The 17,421-nt window shown below is 47.5% G+C and overlaps 1 protein-coding gene across 1 annotated transcript in view; it reads right to left on the bottom strand.

The window, feature by feature from the left end:
- Positions 1 to 7,900, bottom strand: part of LOC309974934 (potassium-transporting ATPase alpha chain 2) — a gene marked incomplete at both ends in the record, with an annotated part of 51,232 nt that extends 43,332 nt beyond the window's left edge. The window contains 3 exons of the mRNA XM_082859780.1: positions 6,923 to 6,993; positions 7,096 to 7,233; positions 7,863 to 7,900. Coding sequence (XP_082715906.1) covers positions 6,923 to 6,993; positions 7,096 to 7,233; positions 7,863 to 7,900 — 247 coding nt within the window. The remainder of the gene's footprint in view (positions 1 to 6,922; positions 6,994 to 7,095; positions 7,234 to 7,862) is intronic.
- Between the last annotated feature and the right edge of the window lie 9,521 nt (positions 7,901 to 17,421).

The following is a 17,421-nucleotide window of genomic DNA, read 5'->3' as shown; positions in this document are numbered from 1 at the left end:
GAGGTGTCTAAAAATCTCCCATTATGACTGTGGATTTGTTCATGCCCTCTAGTAATTTATGCCAGTTTTTGCTCTATGGCTTAGAGTCTCAATAGCGCTATTGTATCTTCCCGATGAATTTTCCCTCTCGTCATTAGGTAGGCACCTTCTATCTTTATTAATAATTTTTGCCTTATATTCTATTTTTCTGGTATTAATATTGTGGCACACTTTTTCTTTTGGTTGGTATTTGTCTGGTAGATCTCTTTCCATTAATTTATTTTCAATCTTTGTCAATTTCTTTTAAGGTTTGCCTCTCGTAAGTGATACAGAGGTGGGTTTAAAAAACAACACAGACTGATAGTGTTTGATTTTTATAGGTGAGTTTAGCCCATTTTATTCATTTTACTCTATTTTTATTTTTTGGCCACGCTGCACAGCATGCGGGATCCCAGTTCTCCTTCCAGGGATCAAACCTGTACCTGCCACAGTGGAAGCGCGGAGTCTTAACCACTGGACCACCAGGGAAGTCCTCTAGTCCATTTTATTTTGTCCAACTTATGTTGGTTACTTACATCTACCTTCTGACTTTGGAACTGCACCCTGTCCTGAATCACTGCAGACTCAGACACGCGGGAACTGTGCTGACGGATGCATCTTTCCCAAGAAACAGGCAACAAGGAGGAAGCGGTGGGATGATGGCGCCTTTCCAACTGGGCTTTGGGTCCATGGCCTTTTTCTGGCTAGAGTTGGGGCTAGGAATCACCCTCTCAACAGGCATCTTTATAGTTCGTTTGGGAAAATAGTTGTCCAGACTCAAACATATTTGTCCAAGGGGAAGTTTGATATAGAGAAAAGAACACTGGATAAGAAACTGGGAAACCTGTGTTCTTCTGTCAGTTAGTAGCTGTGTGATCCACCCCATTCCCTTCTGGAATAACACCGGCCTTGCCTAGTTCACAGGATTGCCCGAGGATCAGATGAGACAGGATGGAATGCTTTGTGTTCTACAAGAGCTTGTACCTGGTGGGTGGATCCGTGGTCCTCAAGGCTGGCTGCGCACACATCTATCACCAGCCCTTGGCTTCTCCTCCTGCTTTTCCTCTTTGACTGTCACTGTCCTTTTGTGATAGAGTCTCCTGTAGAGTGTAGCAAGGCTCGAGACCTGGAAGGGCAGCACGGGCCTGTTCACGGTGCTCTGCTGGGATAACTCTGGGAGTGGCTGACCACGGGGAAGAGGAAGTGGAAGCCATAATAAAAATCGCTCGCATTTTCTTTGAGCTCAGTCACTTTACGTTTCACCAAGCAACTCTTTGCATGGAGCATTCAGAGTCAGTTGTGTTACACATGCCCTCTTGCCAGCTGGGAGGAGAAGGAACCAGCAGCTTGCACTTCTAGGGCTACTGCATGGCCACCACTTCCACAGCGAGACTGGCCAGATGATCTGGGGTCAGGAAAAGGTGCTGGCGCTAGGGACTCGTGTCCTGGGGTGCAAATGGTCTAAAACATTTACTGGGTTATTAGTACCCACGGGGTGTGGTTTGGGCAGGCTCTGCAGCTCTCCATACCTCTCCAATATCTGTGAAGGGCTTGAAATCCTATCATTATAGTTTCCTCTTCATGGACCTTGAAAGCTTTTTGATTTCTAAGAGGCTTATTTGAAACATACACATCCTTCAGCGATTATCAGCTGGTCATTTTAGAGGGGTGCCAGTCAGCTGAAGGCAAGACCGTGACAAGAAGGGTGAAGCTGGGGTCATGGGGGCACAGAAGTGGGGAGAATGGGCAAGATAAACGCTGCTTACTTCCCAATTTTGTTGAAGGCTGGTCTTGGTTTTAGTTTGTATCATGTTAGGCAGGGGTCCCCGATCCCTGGGCCACGGACCAGTACCGGTCCATGGCCTGTTAGGAACCGGGCTGCACAGCAGGAGGTGAGCGGCGGGCGAGTGAGTGAAGCTCCATCTGTATTTGCAGCCGCTCCCCATCGCTCGAATTACCGCCTGAGCTCTGTGTCCTGTCAGGTCAGCAGTGGCATTAGATTCTCACAGGAGCGCGAACGCTACTGTGAACCGCGCATATGAGGGATCTAGGTTGTCCGCTCCACATGAGAGTCTAATGCCTGATGACCTGAGGTGGAGCTGAGGCGGTGACGCGTAGCACTGGGGAGCAGCTGCAGATACAGATTATCACTGGCAGAGAGGTTGGACTGCACAGAGACCATAATAAATCAATTGCTTGCGACTCATATCAAAGCCCTATCAGTGAGTGGCAAGTGAAAACAAGCTCAGGGCTCCCACCGATTCTGCATTATGGTGAGTTGTACAATTATTTCATTCTATGTTACAATGTAATAATAATAGAAATAAAGTGCACAATAAATGTAATGCGCTTGAATCATCCCCAAACCATCCCCCACCTCCGCTCTGTGGAAAAATTTTCTTTCACGAAACTGGCCCCTGGTGCCAAAAAGGTTGGGGACTGCTGACGTAATGTACCTCCCACTATGTCCACACAAAACAGCACTGAGACACACAGAGTTGGGATCAAGGCAGGAGCAAGCCCGCTTCTGTGCTCAAAGACTTGTGGTCTGGCAGGCACGAGACTCACCCTTGCCGTGATGTGGGCTTCTGGAAAGACTTTGGAATGCCAAGCTGCTGGTACAAACGCATATAGTGGCAGCGTAGGGTGGCCCTGAGTTCTCTTGGAAGACGCCCTTCATGTTTGTTCAGTGGCAGAGGGGGTAACACTGCAGGAGTGGTGATCCTGGACCACTTCCTGTTTCCATGAATCTCCTGTTTCCATGCATCTCTCTGGCTTAAGCAAACTGTTAAACTGGTCTGGAGAGGCAATTCCAGAATAGTTAGCATAATTCCACACTGAGGTATGTTCATGGAGGAGAAGGCGGATCAAAGGTCTTGGGATGCCCATTAAACCTAGCAACTGTGGAAAGACCCACCCCTGCTGATCTGAGCCAGGCTCCATCCAGCCTCACCCAGCCGGTGGCCACTGGGAAGCTGGAAAACCTCAGGGCTTTTTCTGAATCTTTGGCTTGCTTTTTTTTGTCCCATCTTTTAATTGTTTTTAATATACATTTCATTTTTATCTTTATTTTTTCAGTTCAAGCATTTTGCTTCTTACACTTTCTTACTCTTCATTTTCAGTCCTCTAATTTCACTTTCCCTTTTTTTATTTGGCCACACTATGCGGCATGCGGAATCTTAGTTCCGCGACCAGGGATCGAACCCGTGCCCCCTGCAGTGGAAGTGTGGAGTCTTAACCACTGGACCTCCAGGGAAGTCCTCCCATTGTTTATATCTTTACTTGTGGGGGACATTTGCTTATTGTCTGTATTCTCAAAGGCACCTGTCAGGACTTCCCTCGTGGCGTAGTGGTTAAGACTCTGAGCTCCCAATGCAGGGGAGCTGCAACTAAGAGCTCTCATGCCACAACTAAGGAGCCCACAAGCCGCAACTAAGGAGCCTGTGAGCTGCAACTAAGAAGCCCGCCTGCTGCAATTAAGACCCGGCGCAACCAGAAAAAAAAAAAGCCACCTGTCTGCATGGTTGGAACCGACATGTGCTTTAGCAGGGAAAATTGTATCCAGATCGATCCATCAATGCATGAGGGCGCCGTGCTGAGGCGGCTGGTACCCTTCCCACATCCTACCTGTGCCCCGTCCCCCCAGTCTCTTTCCAGTCACGTTGCCCACGTGACAAACAGTGCTGCTGGGCTGAGTGGAGGCCGGGGGCCACTGGGTAGAGTAGTTAGGAGCAAGTGTGAGCCTTCAGCACGCTCCTTCTTTCATCTGAGTGGCTGCATGTGAGGACCTGGGGCAGCAGAGGCGCTGGAGGAGCCGCCAAAGAGGCCGCCGGACCCACACCTGGTATGGCATGACGCAGAAAACCCTTCGTGGTGCTAGCTGGGAACTCCTTGTTTCCACGTGGTATAGCTTGTCCAGATCGATGATTCGGGTGCACAGACGATGGGCCGTGGGGTCTGCTGGGGGTGGAGAAATGGAAACGGCAAGAGCTTTTGTGGGCCCAAGTCAGGTCACCTTGTTGTGACACCGAATCTGAGGAAGGCTGGGAATGTTCCTTAGGAGAATGACAGCATCATTGTCAGTTTGTGAGCAGAGGAATAACGGGGACAGATTTGTTTGGATTTAGAGAAAAGGATGCCTGGAGAGGAAAGGAAATAGAGCCAGGCAGGTCAGTTAAAGGGGAGAGAATTTCTCTGACTTCAAGTACTTCTAGTTGGAGACCTCAGGATTAAGCAGGATTATTAACCTCATGAAATACAATTCAAGTGACTGTACAAATATTGACTGAGTGGTAGAGAATGTAGCAGATATTTGTAAAAAGAGAGATTATTGTAGGCTGGGAGACCAGGGAGAGGAAAGACTTCACAAAGAGCAGGGATGTGAGACAGCTTCATAATATAGGCCGAATTTAGAAAGAAGGGGAGAAGAGAGTGGGCCTTCTGGGGGAGGGATTGATGTGCACAAAACTTTTGAGGCCAGAAAATCGTGTTAGACTAGTTTGGAGCGTACTATTCCGGGAATGCTGCATGACTGGGAGGTGAGACTTCAGAGTCAGATGGAGGACACATGGAAGAGAACCTCATATGCCATGGGATACCTTTCAACTTTATCTTGCAAGATTGCTCTTTCAATGTCACAGTGAAGAACTGGCGACAAGCCAGATGGCTGTCAATCAGGGGTGGTTAAATAAATTAGGATGCTGCCCATTGATGGTACACCATTCATCAGCTGTGCAGATTGACTTGGACCTAGGTGAACTCACATGGAAAGACCTCCAAGGCATTGTTGAGTAAAACCATCAAGAGTAAGTAACGCCAGGGACTTCCCTGGTGGTCCAGTGGGTAAGACTCCGCGTTTCCAATGCAGGGGGCCTGGGTTTAATCCCTGGTTGGGGAACTAGGTCCCGCACTCAATTCTCAACTAAGAGTTCACATGCCACAACTAAAGATCCTGCGTGCAGCAACGAAGATCCCACATGCTGCAATTAAGACCCGGCACAACCAAATTTAAAAATAAATAAATAAATAAATAAATAAATAAATGAAAGGGAATGCTTTAAAAACAAAAAAAGCATAAGTAACGCCACTGTGTAAAGCGGGCCATGCCCGTCCCCACAGCACTCCTCTGTACTCTTGAAGGTATGTGTGATCAACACACACAGATGGAAGCGAATGCATCCTGGTTCTGGAAGGATACACACAAACTGAGAACAGTGGTCACGTCCTGGCAATGGCCTGGGACTGGCCACACAATCCTGCCTGCTCTGGAGGGTCAGAGCCTTGTCCTTGGAGAGTTTTTCCTAACGAGATCACTTACCCAGACCCAGCTCAAGCTGGATTTCAACCGGTGTTATCATTTAGGTGGACCAGACTGGACTTGCTTTCCTTCCCGTCAATTAAAATGCATTTATGGTAATAGGACGCAGTAACTATTCTTGCAGAGATACGCAGAGCTCCCTTTTACCTAAAATTACCTTTCACTGAGGAAAAGTATTTCTGGTCAAGAAACACTCTTATGAGAGTGATATTTTTGTTTTCCTGTATGAGAAACTCTTTGATATCCTGTTTATAACCTATTTTCAAGAAAAATCTGAAGTGGACAATAACGTTAAAATACTTTAATCAAAACCACAGGATAATTAAAATATTTTAAAAGAAAGACAAAAAATATTTAGATCACACACCAACGGGAAACACACGAATTATTCAATAGATGATACAGGAAAAATTAGTTATAGGATAAACTATATTTTGCTCAGTGGAGCTGGCGGCCGGCCGGAAATCCTGGCTCCTCGGGCTGGGGGCTGGGGGCGCCGGCCCGGCTGCTGCAGCCTGCAGGCTGTGACACAGGCTTCCTGGTGCACGGCAGCGTCACCCAGAGGGAAGACCCTCGGACGGTGGGCAGCATGACGCCGTCCACCGATGCAGCTGTGGACCAGCAGTCTGGAGTACACACACCTGGGCCGTACCTGCTCATGCGCTGGATTTGATTTAATTCAGAGGATCCTCACCAGGGTTTTGGATGCAACATCATCACGGTGATGGAAGTTACAGACATGGGTAATGAAGTAACCAAAGAGCCAACGAGGGGCTTCCCTGGTGGCGCAGTGATCAAGAATCCGCCTGCCGATGCAGTGGACACGGGTTCGAGCCCTGGTCCAGGAAGATCCCACATACCGCGGAGCAACTAAGCCCGTGTGCCACAACTACTGAACCCGTTAGCCACAACTACTGAAGCCCGCGCGCCTAGAGCCTGTGCTCCGAAGCAAGCCATCACAACGAGAAGCCTGCGTGCAGCAACGAAGACCCAATGCTGCCAAATATAAACAAACAAATAAATAAATAAATTTACTAAAAAAAAAAAAGAGCCAATGAGGTGTGCATATGACCCGCTTCTCTGGACAATCTTCAAGAGGATGATTCTAAACCAGCCACGGCAACCTTGAAGGGCTTCCCTCCCGCGTGTACCCAAGGGTGACTGGAAACATTCCTGGGTTACTGCTCTCATGGAGGAATACTTGCTAGTGCTCGCGCTTACTCACAGCGAGAGGCCACGTCCAAGTCCATCTGCGGCCCAGAGGCGACAGGTGGCCAAGCGGGTGGGGCGGCCCGGTCCGGCCGGAGCCCAGGGGCCCCCGACGACGCCCACGACCGGCCCGCGGAGCAGCAGAGCCCCCAGAGCTGTTCGGGCCGCTCCTCGGGGGACGGAAGGTTCCACCATCTCCGGTGCGTTGTTTCGAGGCGGCTGCTACCCACCCAGATGGGATGCATTTAGCTTTTCCGCCCACGCAGGGCGAGCCCTTCCATCGGCGCCGGCGGTGCGGGAATTGTTTCCTACTTTCTGGACACTTGCACGTGAAAGACAAAGACGGAAAAGTGTCCAAGTCTCTAAGAACTGCCTCACGACGAAGGTCCTGCTCGGGACAGCCCTCGCCCTCGCCGCCCTGGAGGCGGCGGCGGGTCGGCGAGGCTGAGCTGGGGGGATGGGGGGACGGGGACCCCGGGAGCAGACGGCCGCAGGGGCCCAAGAGCCGGTGCCCCAGGAGCCCCCGTGTCCGGCGCGTCCCGTCGTCCTACGCGGAGCGGTGCCTGGAGATCCCTCCGCTGAGCGGCGGCTGGTTCAGGGAGGGCAGCCCGGCGAGGAGCTGGTCCGGTTCCGGCCGCAGGTCCGGCGGCCCACTCTGGTCGCGGGGAGACCCCGGGTGGGTGCCCCCGCTGGGCGCGCGAGCCCGCGGTTAGCTGGAAGCCTGCATCCACGTGGGAACCGCTGGACCTGAGGACAGAGGCCCCGAACCAGGGAGCCGAGGACGCGTGAAACGAAGGCCACAGGCTCACTCTGTGCTTCCTTAAGTCAACATAAAACCTTTATATTAAAATAAAAATAAATAAATAAATAAACTATATTTTGGTTTTCACCTCACACTATATGCCCAAATAAATTTCAGGTATATTAAAATCACTATCAAAATACAATAACGAAAAAGCAAGCAAAAATGACTCAGAATTGTGTTTTTAAAAATGAGCAAAATCAAGTTACAAAAGTGATATAATGTCAGAAAATTTTCAGTGTAAGCCATCACCTTGGCAAATTAAAAGAGAAAAAAGACCATAGTGTTGTATCGGAGGATGTAGAAAATGCACTCAACTATCCAATGTTTGCTCATATAAATAACCTGTTAAACAGTAATGCCTCAAAACCTATAGCAAACATCATACTGAATGGTGAAATCTTAGAAGAGTCTCAGAAAAATGACGCGTGACACCCCTTTATCGCCTCTGCAATTTAACATGACACTGGAGGATCTGGCCAGTGTAAAATTTGTACTGTCATATGAAATACTTACCCATAGAGAAAATCTAAGAAAATCTGGTTATGAACCATGGCTACTAATAAGTGAGTTCAACAATTTGTTGGATAGATATTTTATGAATTGAATAACACAAAGATATTTGGAAAACCCCCCAAACATTTTGAAATTAAGCAACATACTTTCTTCTTTTTTGAATTTTATTTTATTTTTATACAGCAGGTTCTTATTAGATACCTATTTTATACATATTAGTGTATATATGTCAATCCAATCTCCCAATTCATCCCACCACCACCCCCCCAAGCAACAAACTTCTAAATGACCCATGGGTAAATAAAGTCACAAGGGAAATTAGAAAAATACTTTGAAATGAATAAAAATGAAAATGAAAATCACAACGTATCATTTACGGGGTGCAGCATAAAAGCAGAAAAATTTTAGCTTTAAATGTTTATATTAGAAGAGAAAAAAAGGTGTAAAGTCACTCTCTAAGCTTCCAATTTGAGGTGCTAGGAGAATAAGTTAAACCCAAAGTAAGTAGGAAGGGAAAAGTGAAGACAGCAATAGAAATCTGAAATACAAAACAGACAAGCAATACAGAAAATAAAACATAAAGCTATTTTTAATGGATAAAAATGGGTAAATCTAGCTAGACTGCTTAAGAAAAAAGAAAAGGATCATAGATATTAAAATTTAATACTTTTGAAAACTTAAATGCAGTGGATAAATTTGCTGAAAGATTCAAATCAAATCACTAAAGATTCAAATTGCCAACTGTTAGCAAAGATGTGGAGTAGCTGAATGGCATTACAGGTGGAATGAAGATACAACTGTTTTGGAAAACAGTTTGGCAACCTTTTGTAAGTTAAGCATATTGCCTAGCAATTCCACTTCTAGTTATTTAGTCAAGAGAAGTGAAAATGTTTGCTTATGCAAAAAGACTTGTACCTGAATGTTCATGGCAGCTTTATTTAAAATAGCCCCAAAATGGAAACAACCCAAAAGTCCCTCAATAGGTAAGTGGATACACAATTTACAGAACATCTACACAGCGGAATCAATGTAAAGGAATTAACTACTGATACACACAATCTGGATGGCTTTTAAAAACATTATGTTGGGACTTCCCTGGTGGCGCAGTAGTTAAGAATCCGCCTGCTAATGCGGGGAAAACGGGTTTGAGCCCTGGCGGGGGAAGATCCCACAAGCCGCGGAGCAACTAAGCCCATGCGCCACAACAACTGAGCCTCCGCTCTAGAGCCCGCGAGCCACAACTACTGAAGCCCACGTGCCACAACTACTGAAGGCCGCGTGCCTAGAGCCTGTGCTCCGCAACAAGAAAAGCCACTGCAGTGAGAAGCCCGCGCCCTGCAACAAAGAGTAGCTCCCGCTCGCCGCAGGTAGAGAAAGCCCACGCGCAGCAATGAAGATCCAATGCAGCCAAGAAAACCCCAAAAAACAAACAAAAAAACCCCATTATGCTGAGCAAAGAAAGCCAGAGACAAAAGGTATATGCTGTATTATTTCATTTGTGTAGAATTCTAGGAAGGACAAATCTGATCTGTAGTGCTACAAAGCAGATGAGTGAATCTGTGGTGCTCCAGGTTATGGGTAAAGATTGGGAACCATCGTGAGGTGATGGAAACATTCTGTATCGTGATTGGGGTATTGGTTACATGAGTGTATATGTTTGTCAAAACTCATCTAACTGTACACTCAAAATGTGTGCATTTTATTTTGTGTAAATTATACTTTAATGAAGTTGGTTTTAAAAAATTAATAACACCTTAATGCAATAACCAAATAGAAAATATAGTAAAAAAAGAGACAATAGCAGCAAACTACAAGTTACTTCAAATGAAAACAAACAAAAATGTACAAGAACTTTATGGAATCAATTATTATATATTATTGAAAGACATGGAAGATCCAAATAGAGAAATAGGCCAGGTTTCATGAACGTAGAGATCAATATCCAGGAAGTGTAGGTTCTACAGAAATTGACCTGTAGATCCAATGCAATTCCAACAAAAATTCCAACAAATTGTTTGGTGGAATGTCACCAATGAAAGAGTAAAATATCTAAGAATAGCTAAAATGTTTCTAAAAAAAAGAATTAATTGAATTGAATTATTGGATGTAAGAAATTATCATTTTGTGGCGAGCCTCTGTCACTTGGCGGATGGTGCTGGTGTGGGACGATGGGGTTGCCTGCTTCAGGGTTGATAGTAAGATATGGAGCAGAACAGAAGGGGTGGCAACCAACCCCCCTGTGGCGCACTGGTGCGCCACGCCAGCCCTGGGACCCAGCCTCCACTCTCCCCTCCCCAGCTCTCTGGTGGCCAAAGTCGTGGGTTTGCAGAGAGACTGAGGGTGCGTGCTGCAGCTGCTAAATGGTGACCCCCAAAGTGAAAAAAGCCGCTCTCTGAGAACTGGCTGGTTCAGGCGTGGGGAGAGTCCACACGAACAAACACTCACACCCACCCAGGGACACAGGTCAGTGCAAACCAGTCCGGGGGGCCCTCCCTCATCCCACGGACAGGCCTCCAGGCACCTCACCTCCCTTTGCTTCCCTGTCCACCCACTTCAGGGCTCAAGAGATTAAACATTTGCGTAATGTTCACAAATAATTATTTACCGACAGTGTTTTTCCTCTCCAGTTCTCACCCAGTTAAATTCACAGCAGATTTATCTGCTCTACCCTCAATTTTTATAAAAATAGCTTCAAACCCAAGGAATGGCCAGCGAATAGAAGCTGATTTATGGTTCAGCCTGTCCTGCTGTCTGAGTCAGTCCAGTCTGCGTTCCTGGCGGGAGGAGCTGTGTAGACGGACAGTGCTGGGCTGCCCACCCTCTAGGTCAGCTTCGTGACTGTGTCATGACCCTCTGTTGACTGAACAGAGTAGAACCAGCGGACGATCGCACAGGAATGGCAGTGCTTCCTGGCCCACCTGTTTCAGGCTTCATTAAAGCAACAGCGATCTCCTATTTTCAGTATTGCTTTCCGGCGGGCCGTTCTTCCTGATGCAGACAGTTCTGCGAGGCTGCACATCACACCATCCACTCAAACCTCTGAGCCTTGAGGACTCAGGAGGATGAGGGAGAAGCCCACAGGCCCCGGGGCTGTGGGCTGGCATGGCTCCCTAGGCAGACGTGGTGATGCTCATCTAGTCTGAGTGAGATGGGAATCACGCGTTTTCTGGAGTCTTTGTGTCTTGCCGTGTATACATTCTTTCTAGCCCCAGATGGTCGTGCGCCGCGCCCAGTGGAGATGGCTCTTTCACAACCTAACGTCCTCACCTGCACAGCGGCCAACGTACTCACCTCCCTGGAATGTGTCAGCACATGGTCTGGGATGTAGTGAGCGCTCATCAATGTAGCTATTATTGTGTCCTTTCTAGAACAGCAACCTTTGTTAAACACACTCCAACATCTGATGCAAAAGAGGCCTCACTGGGAATATGTCCATCTCAGAAGATTTGGGTGTTAAATGGCATTACTTTATATATAATAGTGATCTTATCAGTTTGCTAATTGACTTCAGAAAGAAATGCTTTCTCTTACTGAAATCCTAGTGATATAAATGGAAACACATTTATGTGCAGTCATTTAAACATGACTAAAGCACTCTTTGGAGGCCATTTTGGGGACAATTACATATTTATAGTCTAGTTTTTAAAAAATTTTATTTATTTTATTTATTTATTTTTGGCTGCATTGGGTCTTCGTTGCGGTGCGCGGGCTTCTCCTTGCGGTGGCTTCTCTTGTTGCAGAGCATGGGCTCTAGGCACACGGGCTTCAGTAGTTGTGGCACGTGGGCTCAGTAGTTGTGGTGCATGGGCCTAGTTGCTCTGTGGCATGTGGGATCTTCCCAGACCAGGGCTCGAATCCGTGTCTGACTCCCACTTCATAGTAGAGAAAGTGTAACCATTTTCACTCAAGCTTTTTTATTAATAAAAGTAACCAGTGCATTTTCCCACAGAAAGGGCTTGTAGGCACAATTATTTGTCATCGTTACATAATTTCTCCCGTTCGGAGAAGTTGTGGCTTCTCTGCATGCCGCAACTAGAGAGAGGTCCACGTGCCGCAATGAAGAGCCCTCCCGCCGCAACAAAGATCCACATGCTGCAACTAAGAGCGGACACAGACAAGAGCAACAACAAAAACAAACAAAAAAACACCTAAAAACCTGTCAGCAGCAATGTGTCCAGACTTGCAGGTATAAAGACCACTAATAATCACAGTAAGAGCCCAGCGAGTATGGCAAACAGGAGAGCCACCTTCCCAGCAATAAAGATCTGGTAAATGCTAACGAAAATGTTATTTTCCTTAAGCCACGCTACTTTTCCCAGGCTCAGCGGCTCCTGCAGAGAAAGCTCCTCCTGCCCTCCTTTCCTTTCCTGACCCCTTTCCCACCTTCCTTTGCTTCCTCCCTTCTTCCATCTGGTTGCCTTCCTGAAGCTCCTTTTACTCCAATTCCCTTCTCCCTCCTATTTCTGCTCTCGAGGTCTGTCCTGCTGATGACAAAATGGAAATTCATCCTCAGTGAACAGAGATACACCTGGCAACAGCAGGACTGCAGTTTTGAAGTGTGCTTCCTTTTTTCTTCACTTCCTCAGTTAGGATTTCTACTTATTTATACTGTTTTGGACTTGAAGTTCTTGAATCTGAAGATTTAAGAAACTTGTCTGCCACCGTCTCTTTGTACGTGGCCCCTTTCCTGTTCTCCAGGGAGGTACCTGTGAGTGTGATGGGCTTTCTCACTCTGGCTCCCACGTCCGTCCCGTCACTTGCAGATTTTTGACCTCTTTGCTTTTCTCTGCTGCAGTTTCCCTAAATGCACCTTTCAGTTCTCCCAAATCTCTCTTTAGCTGTGTATATCCTGTGATTTGACCCTATGTTTTTCATTTCTGAAAGTTCTGCTTGGTATTTTTTCAAGTCCCCTTCCCCCCTTATTTTTAAATAGGACCTTACTCTTTTCTAGAAACTTGATTTTTAATGGTTCGACACATTTTTACATTCTCTTCCATGCTGCCATTCTATTACCTCCAATATTTACTGCTCTAATCTTGCTGTTCATTTTGTGTGCTGTCACTCACATTGGCTATTTCCTCGTGTCTTTTCATTTTTGGTCATGGAGTTTGTTTTAGTGGGGCTTGTTTCCACCATGAAAATCCCTTGAAGCTTTGTTGTGAAAGTCCTCCCAGACCAGTTTCGCAACCAGTTTTATGATAATATCATGGCTTGGGGACCCAGGGTAACATGCATTCAAGTTCCACCTCTTTTTGAGGAGAAGGCCTGGGGTCCTGAATTCTCAGGGAAACGTTTCTTTCACCCAGTGCCTAGAGCAGATACACTTCTTTCCAGCAGCCTGCTCCTAAGCGTGTGAGCTTTTCCTGGTCCACCCCTCTGATGTGAGGAGAGGTTTTGGAACTAAGTATTGTATGGGCTGTGTTCTCAGCTCCAGTTACCCTCCTTGTGAGAATTTTTTTTAAAAATTATTTTTGGCTGCGTTGGGTCTGGGTTGCTGCGTGAGGGCTTTCTCTAGCTACGCAGGCTTCAGTAGTTGTGGCTCGCGGGCTCTAGAGCGCAGGCTCAGTAGTTGTGGTGCACGGGCTTAGTTGCTCCACAGCATGTGGGATCTTCCTGGACCAGGGCTTGAACCCGTGTCTCCAGCATTGGCTGGCGGATTCTTAACCACTGCGCCACCAGGGGAGCCCTCCTTATGAGAATTTAAATCTTGTTTTCTGTTTAAGCTCTGAGGGGATTGGGACCACCCTGCCCTGAAGGCAGCCACAGCTCAGCTCACACACTGACTGCTCCAGTTCTCAGTTCCTTCCTAGTTTATGGCACCTGAGAATTACCCTACCCCACCCTGCCCCACAGGCCCTTGCTTCAAGATCAGCCTTGCTTAAAGGTTTCTCTATTTTTTAGCAGTCCTAAGGATTTTAGGCAATTTAAGTCAGCTGCATTGCCAGATATAGAAATCTCACCAATAAAGCTGGTAAAGTGCATGTTTTATGGTTGTTTCTGCTTCTCAGTGGTGATTGGATTGACAGGCCAATCTAGGTGATTGGATTGAGCTGCCAGTGTTTTAAAATCATGTTTTGCATCATTCTATGCTATAAATGCTGCACGTCTGTATCTATTCAGGTCGAGATGCTGATACACAAGCCAACTTTCAGGAAGTGTGAGGACGCCCTCCCCTGTGCTCCTGCCGTGCCCTGGGGAGGTGGCCAGGATGCCACAGCAGCTCAGAGCAGAGGCGCTGGGGTTCCTCACTCCCGGGTCTCAGCCCCAGGTCTGTCACTAATCTTGCTTGAGATTGTGGGCTGACTGTTTTCTCAACTTTGGTCTTCCCAGGTATGAAATTGGGACAATAATACCTGTCTTACCTGGTCATGGTGAGGATGAAATGTGATACTGCTTGTAAAGTGCTTAGAACACATGGTGCCTTCACATGGGTCAGCATGACCATTATCAAAAAGTCTACAAATAACAAACACTGGAGAGGGTGTGGAGAAAAAGGAACCCTCCTGCACTGTTGGTGGGAATGTAAGCTGGTGCAGCCACTGTGAGAAACAGCATGGAGGTTCCCCAGAAAACTAAAAATAGAATTACTATTGTTAGACCTGCGCGGTCTCCTAGGAGTTTCGACTCGCCCAGGAAACAACAAGAGTCGGAAGCCGATGCAAAACGCAAGAGGTTTATTGAAGGCCGGTGCACCGGGGTTCCTTGGTCCTCACGCAGGAGGTCGAAGAAGGAACCCTTTTGGGCGCGAATATGTCAGTTTTATAGGTTCCCACTTCCCCGTATGTAAATTATAGATTTGGTTGTGTTCTCCTGCTGATTGGTCCCGGCTTAGGCTCGGACCAGAGAGGGAACTTGTCCCCAGCTGCCTGATTGGTCTTTGACAGACACCTTTTTTACATTTTGTTATCTCCCTCCTTCTCGGAAGGGGGCCGGACATCCTGGAAATTCACCCATTGTCTAAGAAGCCCCTATTGTCTGGAGAGTTCTTAATCATTAGCTGGAACAATGTCCCTCGAGTCCCACACTATATGATCCAGCAATCCCACTCCTGGGCATATAACTGGACAAAACTAAAATTCAAAAAGATACCTGCACCCCCTACGTTCACAAGAGCCAGGACTTGGAAATAACCTTGATGTCCATCGACAGATGAATGGATAAAGAAGATGTGGTCAGTGAAATACTACTCAGCCATAGAAAAGAACAAAATGATGCCATTCTCAGCAACATGGATGGAACTAGAGATTGTCATACTAAGTGAAGTCAGAAAGAGAAAGGCAAATACCGTATTGTTACCGAGTCCAAGCTCACTCTGCTCGCGGCACGACATGCCAATGGATCGGAGACGAGGTGCTGAGGCAAGGAAGACGACTTTATTCGGAAAGCCGGCTGACCGAGGAGATGGCAGACTAGTGTCTCTGAGAAACCACCTCATTGGGGTCTACATGCCAGTTTCTTTTATAGACTCAGGGAGGGAGAGGTGATGAGGAAGTAAAGTAAAAGGGCCATCAGTCTTGCAAAACATCTCCTGAATGACCAGCCTCTGTGAGGGGATGTGGTAGTTTCTTTTTTCTTGCAGCCATTCACAGGTGGCCAGGGTTCCCTGAGGCAGGCCATTTTGTATGATTATAATAACAAAAGCAACGAAAAGCAAAGGTTAAAGTCAAAGAAACAGATCGAACATGGAGTCCGATTTAGCTCTTCCCTGTTACAATAGGATATCACTTATATGTGGAATCTAAAATATGACACACATGAACCTATCTATGAAACGGAAACAGAATCGTGGACATAGAGAACAGACTGGTGGTTGCCGAGGGGGAGGGGTTGGGGGAGGGATGGAACGAGAGGTTGGGGTGAGCAGATGTGAGCTTTTATATAGAGAATGGATAAACAAGGTCCTATTGTATAGCACAGGGAACTATATTCCATATCCTATAAACCAAAGTGGAAAAGAATATAAGAGAAAGAGTGTATCTATATTCATAACTGAATCACTTTGCTGTACAGCAGTAATTAACACAACATTGTAAATCAACTGTACTTATACTGTACCATAAAAAAAAGAAGAATATATGGTGCCTGGATATAGTAACTGCCGCCGATAAACGGTAAGTATTCTTGCCATTAATTCCCTCTCCTCCCTTGAGACTAAGGCCGGCGATAACACCATCTCTAAGTTCAATAATGCCTCAGTTTTATAGTCCAACTTTCTGACTCCCCTCTACTTTATCTGTCTTCCGAGTCGTCCAAGGTAAGTGTGGGAGACAAGGAGGTCACAGGCTTTGGGTTCAGAGCCTTGCTCGGCTGCCTGCCGGCTGTGGTACGGGACAGCCTCCCCAGGCCTCGCTTTCCTTCGCTGCACCCCGGGGACGTGAGCCTCTTGCTTTCGGGGTGACTCTGCAGGACGCGTGTGGAGGGGCCCGCTCGGCTCTCTGTCAAGTCTGGGCCAAGCACAGGACCGCACGCCCTCGGCAACAGAGCCCGGGACCCTTCACACCTTCCGGTGCCACCCCAGCTTGGTGAACACCGGGCTGAATGGTTGGAACCACGGATGAAACCAGGAAGGAGAAATGAGACACAGGGCAGTAGGAGACAGTGGCAAAGTCTGCAGGAACTGATTTTGTGTGTGGCCACAGGAACGGGGACATTGTTTCCATCTTCTTTATCTTTCCCCTGTCCCAGGAGAAGCCGGCACCAGGGACCTGTCAGTCACGCTGAAGCCCTGGCTCAGGCCCGCCCGGAGGTGGGTGGAGAGGCCCAGAGGGAAGCTGAGTCACTGGGCTGAAGAAGGAAAAGCTCTGAGGAGCTGGCAAAGGGTGTGGAGACCTTGAAAGACTGACTTGATTCTCTTTCTACTTTACGTAAGAATCTTGAACTTGACATTTCCACTTGAATAGGAGGGAGGGTACTGGAGAGTTATTACAGATTAAAGCAATTCTTCCTTCTCCAGGGCTCGTTTCCCTTGGGCAGTAGAGGCAGCAGCTGTGTTAAGTCAGGACAGACTCACTGGATGTGGAGCCACATCAGTTGGTTGCTCAGACCCCCAGCTTCGCCAAGTCTGCCCCCGTCTGCTGGCCACTGTCCTATCCTCTCCCTCGTGACAGCCTCTGTGCACCGAGCCGTGGCAGCCCGAGGCCCCTCTCATCCTCCCAACTTCTCCGGCCCATACATATTAGCGTACATGTGTTTACAGATGGGAAGCTGAGGGTCAGAAGGTCCAAGGGATTTGCCCAGGAGGAGGAGACACCACCGTGTGGGAGCCCTCGGCTCCAGAGGTGGCTTTGCCCCTTGTCTCCCACGGCTCCCGGCTCGCTGTGTCTGCTCCGTGTCATCCTGGAGAGCCAAGTGGGGACCCGTGGCCCAGGGCCTCCTCTTCCTCCTGACTCACAAGCTGTGTAAACTCAGGGAAGTCACTTCCACCTGGGAGCTTGGCTTCTTCATCTGTAAAGCGAAGGGTTGGATGAACTCTAGGGCACCTTCCAGCTCCAGCTTCTATGATTCTCCTGACCCAGATTTTAGGAGAACTCAGATTTCTGCCAGGCCACCTCCTGTGTCT

The sequence above is a fragment of the Leucopleurus acutus genome (assembly GCF_964270905.1).
Source record: "Leucopleurus acutus genome assembly, chromosome: 18".
NCBI lineage: Eukaryota > Metazoa > Chordata > Mammalia > Artiodactyla > Delphinidae > Leucopleurus > Leucopleurus acutus.
This window is presented reverse-complemented; position numbering and strand designations above follow the sequence as displayed.